Raw genomic sequence first — 7,154 nt, forward strand, 5'->3', positions numbered from 1 at the left:
TCAGCTTTAAGAGTCATTCAAAGAAATCGTGAATTGACTGAAATTTAAACTTAAATCTTGGTAAAATTATTTACTAAGGCTTCGATCAACTGGAAGGTGGATTTATTTTCTAATCTGACATAATCTGACTTCTTCATGCATTCAGTAAGCAGCAACCTCCATTTTTTTAAGTCCTTGTGAGGACTTTCTAAATGATAGTGGAAAATATTCACAAAAATGCCTGGTTGTAATAGACAATTTAAAATGAGATTATCAGTGTCAAAGTAGATTATTTCTAAATGATGCTAATTAATTCTGATAAAGCACAGGCTAAAGGCTAAAACACGAGTTAAGCTGTTTGTGTTGATGTGCATTATAACCCACATGCAGTAGTTATACTGCAGCGGTCTATTCAAATTTATCCTGTCTATCAATAAAATGTGAGTGAGGTTACGTTAGCTCTGCCTGGTAGGTGAGTGCTGGCAGGAAATAACCACAATACACTAAGCTACTAAACAGATAAACAAAGTTTGCTTGTCACTATTTTTCAAAAAACAGTTAGTAAGTACATTACCTTGTTTCTTTGTATCTGGTCTAAAAGCAGTCTTAAACAAAGAAAAGTAGTGTTCAAAAGTACATCTGCTCTTCTTTAATTTGCTTCAAAACAAACGCAAGACGGGGTAAGAGTCACGTCCTTACAACAGTAGGTGCAAAGTCTCATGGGAAACTGAGTTTTTATCCTATAAAAACACTAGCTGTTCCGGATATCCCTCACAGCCTCTTTAAGATGTGAAGCCTGTCAAAGAGCAAAACATTGCAGGTCCATGAATCTTCAATCGGGGCTAGCTGCTAAAGCACCAGGAGCTGGTCTCAACAGCAGAAATAACCATATCTATATCCTGGTTTAAAATAATGTTCGGGGTCTAAATAGTTCATTTTCCATCACCACACAATGGTCAGGGTGATATTTATAGAACGCAATACTTCTTAAGATATTAAACTCTAATTAAACTCTTAAGTTATGCCTCACTGAGAGAAAAGATGACTTGAATGACAGGGGCACAAACTGTAGCTATTACCAAAGAGGCTAACCAGGCTAAAGCAACACTTTCACCCTTTTACATCATACTTGATCAACCAAAGCTAAGTCAAGTAAGCCTTTCCAATATGGCAACTGTTGAGGATAAGCTTCGAAACTCCTCATCATAACACATGGGTTACATCTAAGACACTATGTCCAATAGACGGAGTACTGAATACAAACAAAAAACAAAATAACTTGAGCACCAAGATTTAAGTAATGAAATGAGAAAGAGAAACAAGACCAATCACTGCCAGACCAGTGATCTTCCAGAGTGAAAAACAGGTGAACGTATGATACACCTCTGAAGTCCAGATTACTTAGGGAAAACATTTGACAGCATTCAAACAAAAGCAGACAGTGCCATAATGTCAAAAGATTTAATATCAAATTTTCTCTTATAATATTCCTGCACCAAGGTATGAAAGCCCTGGCAGTATTTTTAAAGTCCACACGCATACGTCAAACAAAATTATACAGTAGGAGAAAGAAGTGCTCTTCATTTTGTTTGAACATTGAAGTGCTTTTAGCTGCTCATCTTCTCATCACATACCACTGCAATCCCTTAAGAATCCTTTTAAGCTTGTTTTGAGACTTTAAAAAAATCCAACATGTAAAAATGAAAACTTTCAGATGAAATGGAAGACAATAGGAGAGTTTTACAAACCCACAGCAGATTGAGCTTTAAAACAAATGTAAGGCTGAGTAATTGCAGCCCAAAATATGCTGTGACTTAATCATAAACTGGATGGCTCTGCTGTAGTTCTGGATTGCACTGCCTCTGGGAACATATGAACTGGCTTGATGTCCTTTCAGTTTGGCAGGGTGAAAATGTGCATTTTTGTACCGCCTACTTTTTGTCAAACTGCACAACAGGCAAATTAGATCCGAGTTCATATAAAGCTGAGGAAATTGATTCTGATTGCAGCTTTGAAGTTTCACTTCAGTTTGACAAGGCTCTCTGTATGTGATATGTGGAATGAAAAATTCACTCAATATTATTTGTTTTGGTTGGAAGGCTGAGGCTATTTACTAAAAAGGCACTTAATGTTTTCATTCAGTGAGTCAATTTCTGTTTTTGAGGCCCAAAAAATGTTTCTACAGAGACATGTGGTCCAGCGGGAGCCCTGCCAGCATCAGCCTTTACAAGGTATTGGACATGACAGCACAAGAGCTGTTGCAGAACATTTTGTGTAGCTTTAAGGCAATAAGGTTTACAGTTAGTAATATAAAAATAAGAGTAAACTTTGGTCCAAGACCTTCAACATGAGTATTCGAACTAAAACTATCTATCTCTAACCTTTTTAAAAAAGGACTCAGGAGTATTTTCAGTAACTTTTTGTGTTTCCTCTTTTTATAAAATCTATCTTAGCATCTTTTCAAGGACTCAGAAACTAAGGCCTTTGAACACTTTGTAAGAGATTAGTGTATTCTTTTCTGTTAAGAAAAAACTGAGCGTATAACACTGCATTGCATCTACCCGAGTGACCAGGTCTAGTTCACTGTATAACAAGACAACATCCACACACCTAACACAGCAAAAGGCTTCTGAAAAACCAACCAAGCACACATATATATATAAACTTTGTCCTCAACTGTTAAAACTGTTTCAGCCCCATCTCTGACAGGTTCTGATTTTGATTTTTGACCAAAATTTTACAAAAGATAATGGTCATTTAAAGAATGTTAAACATTTGTAAAAACAGAAGTCAGTGCGAAAAAGGGAGGCTCACCAGAGGAGTCCAACAAGAAAACCTTGAATTAGGTTTGTGATAATCATTTTTACAGATGAATCATGTGTCCATGAGTTTCTTTTTAAAATGGCAGAGTATCCATGAAGATTTTCTCCACAATAGGTGGAGGGGGGACTAAGTCCTCCAGTTTCAGGTAGAAGATTCGCTGTAAGCCCTGAGTGCACAGAGTCCGTAGTTCAGGGAGTTTCCCCAAAAGACGAGAAAGATAGTTAGGCTGGGCACGGCTGATTTCGGATCCGTTCCCACTCACGTGTTCCCTTAAACAAGTGATGAGATGATTCTGAAAGTCCTCCACCCGTTTTGGCTCTTTGAGGCCATGGCGATCTAAATGTAGAAAACACCTTCATGAGAAAGACGATCCCCAATCTTTGATATTATTTAAATGCAGTCTGCGCTCATGTTCATTATGTGTGAGCAGGGCCTCACCTGTAATGATAACTAGTGCTGTAAGGCAGGCAAACAACGACACATCCAGGTTCATGCGATGAAGACTCTGGGAGAAATCCATAATGGAGTCGATCCAGTCACCAAAACTGTGGGCACACTGCAGCCGATGGAGGACCATGCCATTACAGAAGATCAGCTTGTCCTTTTCTGGATTTGATCTGCACAGTTTCGCACAAATTAAACAATCAATTAATTAAACATTGCAAATTTGTATACATTTGTTAAACTGGCATTTTTTAAAGAGGCTGACCTGTATGCGAGTCGCAGAATAAAGAGCTCAACGAAGGCAGATTCAAGGAGCAGCACCTGATCCTCAGTGCAGAAATCTTTGAAGCCTGGGATGTTCTCAGCCCAAGCTTTTATGACGTCCAAAGAGCCGGTCAGAAGGTCATAAAACTGCTGGATGTCACCAGCATCCTCTTTTTCTTTCAGGTCGTCTACTTTCTCCTGGTACTGGGTAGGAAGAGAGGGGAAGTGTTGGTACTACATTAATACAAATACCAAAACAAATACCAACAATTACATTTTCCTTGTGTATGCTTTTATTCTATATTCAGTGTTGATGATTATTGAACTCATATGATCACTAAAAAAGAGTTTTGTAAGAGCTGGGAGTCTTACCTTGGAGTAATCAAGCTTTCCAATGCTCGGGTTTGAGTCTATGTGCGCCCTGACCAGTGAGGATATGATGTTTAGACTGGGGGTCGTAGAAGAAGCCTCGACCACAGTCTTAGGTTTTGAGGGTAGACGACCCCGGCGCCCTTTGAGACTATCTGTGCGAACCACTGAGAAAGGCAAGGAAAGAACAGAAGAAGATTTTAAGAACCACATTGTGATGGTCACATGGCTGTCAATGCTCCTTTCACTCTCGAAGAGAATAACTGCAGTTTCAGTTTCCCCCTTTTTGCTGGTACTACAAGACTGTGGTAAGTGTCTTTTGCTTACAGCTGTGGTTTCACAAGACTGTCATCGCTAACTTCAGTTTCTAATTGTCATACATTTATCACTGAAAATTCTGGTAAAGCCTTGTCATACCTTCTTTGACCATTCCCACTGCAAGACATTTCTGGAAACGACAGAACTGGCAGCGGTTCCTCCTCCTCTTGTCCACTGGACAGTCTTTATTGGCGAGGCACACATACTTTGCATTCTTTTGTACTGTTCGCTATCAAACAAAGAAAGAATGAAAATTAGTTCATAATATACACTGATAATAATGTTAAAGACAAAAAATATCATATGAATAGCCTTGACAATAGCCATTAAAGTATCAGAAATAAAAGCTTAAAATGATTTTTTATATCTTTGTAACTCACTAGTTTACCCCACAAATGTTGGATCTTGGGAGATAAAACTATCATTTGACTCTGAAAATTAAGAATTAAAAAACTATGGTGGAGAAAATGTATTCATGTAATAGTGTGCAAACATCCTTTAGCGTTAATATGACAGCTTTTCACTCCACTAATACCAATGTATCAACAATCAACTTTGACTGACTGATGTTTTAATACAACTAAATGTCAGGATGGGGTTCTTAGGGGGAATCAACCAGAAAAAGACTGCTTATCTCATTACCTTGAAGAATCCTTTGCAGCCCTCACAGGTGCGGACTCCATAATGCTGACAAGATGCATTGTCACCACAAACTGCGCAGCAGCCTTCACTGGAACCTGGGTTGTGGGTTTTGGGAGATGTCATGGCCCCCTCCATAAAGTTGGGACTCTCCAGTGGTCTGTGATCCAGGGACATAGGGGGACAATGAATGGGGGAGATGTGCTGCTGAGGTGACAAGAAAAAAGGGTCATCATGGCCTGGCTGTGCCTCCTGATGGTGCCCCATGGGAGAGAGCTGCTCTGGTGGAGGGCTGAAGGAGAAAAAGGAGAACTGCTGGGCCATGGGAGCTTTATCTGCCACAGAGGTCACAGGGGCTGAGGGGTAGGGGCTGAAAGGGGAATCCCAGACAGGTGCAGACTGTGTCTGGAAACCTGGTGTTGGAGGAGAGGCAGACGCATAAACTGGGCTGCCATAGTAGTCGGAGCCACATGAGGAGAGGGTTTCATCAAGGCAGCTGAGAGCAAAGGAACCTGGGTAACAGCCATACACCTGGAGATCATCCAGCTTGAAGGCTTGGCTTTGCATCTGAGGGCTTTCGCCCACAGCAGTGTTGCTGAATGAAACTGTAGAGGCAGGAGGAGAGGTGGTGATCTTGCAAGAATAGCCATCAAACTCCCCCACATAACCATTTCCCACCAAGGTGTTGATGCTGGGCAACGAAGATGTAGACAGCTGGTCCTTTTGGCCACCAATGTCCATCATCAGTTTGGCACTGAGGTCAGGATTCAAGAACTCAGAGCTGAGGAAGTTGTCATGGGACAGGGAGGTATACTGGGTTTGTACACAGGGCATTGCTAAAAATAAGAACAAAAGCAATTATCACTGATGAGTGAAAAAGACACCAAGTTTAAATTACAAATACATAAAATGATTTCAATTGAAAACCACAATAAATAAACAGTCAAAGGAAAGTTCAAAGTGGCACTCTTGCTGAATTGGGAATTTTCAACTATCAAAATAAAAGTGTATGAGATGAATCAAGGAGCCCATGCATATAAGGCTATTGATAAAATTTAAAGAAATTTCATATTTTTCTTTCATTTATATTCTTCAGACCAATTAGGTCAGCAGGTTTTTTAATCTCCCCTCTCTAACCATCCAAACAGTAGTCTACATTAACACCTTGAAAGCTCTGATTTCCCCAGCATGCCACTTCACTAGCTTCAGTATGCTATAGAATATGCAGAGGGTGGTCCAGAGGAGTGGTCAGATATTGCCAGATATTGTGTTACAAGCTGTTAATGCTCTGAAAACCTCCTTCAGTGGAGGGCAACCCTCTCTCACAAGGGCTGTACCAAGGAGTGCTGCAGATTGGATTACAGGGTGGGCTAAATGCCAGCTGAAATGGGAAAGGTGGTAAAGCCTGTTTGTACGTGTGCGTTTGTAAGTGTAACACACTGAAAGGGAATGTATTCACAAGTGTTACTGTTTTTTTTTTTTTTTTCATCAAATAGTAAAATACATGATACACCAGCAAAAAAACACACTGCCTGTTAAATGTAGAACACATGAATTCAAGTGGCCAAGGATGTAAACCAAAAAGTTTTGGGAGACCACTCATAATTTAGTAGGAGCAGCAACTTATACACTACAGCAGAACTCATGTAAAGTCTTTTGGTATCACTAAAGGTGCTGATTGAATTTTGTGTTTTTGATGGATATTTATTTATTTATATATATTTTTTGCTGAGTATGGTGTTTTTGCTATATCATATTGCAACATCCGGTTTTATCAGTTGGATTTCTGTAGTTTATTTTTTCGTCTCTGAAATAGATGTGAACGTATAATATACTTGGGGGGCGTCTGCATTGCTAAATTAGAATGTATTGGTTAACGGGATCAAACATCAACCAAAATTGGCACTGGGTGTAAAGTTTGACAGCTACCCTGAAATCAAGGCTTAAGCATATGCGTCTTTATAGATTTTTGACAACAGATAAACAGATGAACAAATAAAGTGAGTTCCTTGTTATAAGTGTTGACTTACAAGGGTGAAATCACGTTTTACTTTGAGCCTTAGCAAGCACCTATGATGAACAAATCTTGTACAACATTCACGTGGTACACATTATAACACAAATCAACGTATACAAACAGTTCACAATGACTTACCTGGTTCAAGTAGTTATCCAGGGTTTAAAGCTTTTCATTTAATCCAAACGAGTAAACTGGTAACTGTCACCTCTGCCAGCTGCTGTCGACACACACACTCATTCAAACATATTCACACGAGCACAGTGGGTCAGACCAACACTGGGACCTCCATACACTCTTG

General features: G+C 39.7%; 1 protein-coding gene across 1 annotated transcript; it reads right to left on the minus strand.

Moving 5' to 3' along the window:
* Positions 1-664: 664 nt before the first annotated feature.
* Positions 665-7,154, minus strand: LOC141797123 (putative nuclear hormone receptor HR38). The gene is made up of 7 exons (XM_074678554.1): positions 6,992-7,154; positions 4,840-5,672; positions 4,297-4,426; positions 3,883-4,046; positions 3,512-3,714; positions 3,241-3,419; positions 665-3,138 (listed from the first exon to the last, which is right to left on the minus strand). The coding sequence occupies exons 2-7, from the start codon at positions 5,668-5,670 to the stop codon at positions 2,876-2,878; spliced, it is 1,770 nt and encodes a 589-aa protein (XP_074534655.1). The 5' UTR covers positions 5,671-5,672; positions 6,992-7,154; the 3' UTR covers positions 665-2,875.

This window comes from Halichoeres trimaculatus, unplaced genomic scaffold, assembly GCF_033239565.1.
Source record: "Halichoeres trimaculatus isolate MK-OKI-2021-1 unplaced genomic scaffold, fHalTri1.1 fHalTri1_scaffold_1, whole genome shotgun sequence".
Lineage (NCBI taxonomy): Eukaryota > Metazoa > Chordata > Actinopteri > Labriformes > Labridae > Halichoeres > Halichoeres trimaculatus.

Excerpts from the sequence above, each read along its gene's own strand:
- LOC141797123 (XM_074678554.1), bottom strand. The coding sequence starts at position 5,670 with ATGCCCTGTGTACAAACCCAGTATACCTCCCTGTCCCATGACAACTTC. Across the intron at positions 4,047-4,296 it reads AGTGGGAATGGTCAAAGAAG|TGGTTCGCACAGATAGTCTC; the intron begins GTATGACAAGGC and ends TGCCTTTCTCAG. Across the intron at positions 3,420-3,511 it reads ATTCTGCGACTCGCATACAG|ATCAAATCCAGAAAAGGACA; the intron begins GTCAGCCTCTTT and ends GAAACTGTGCAG.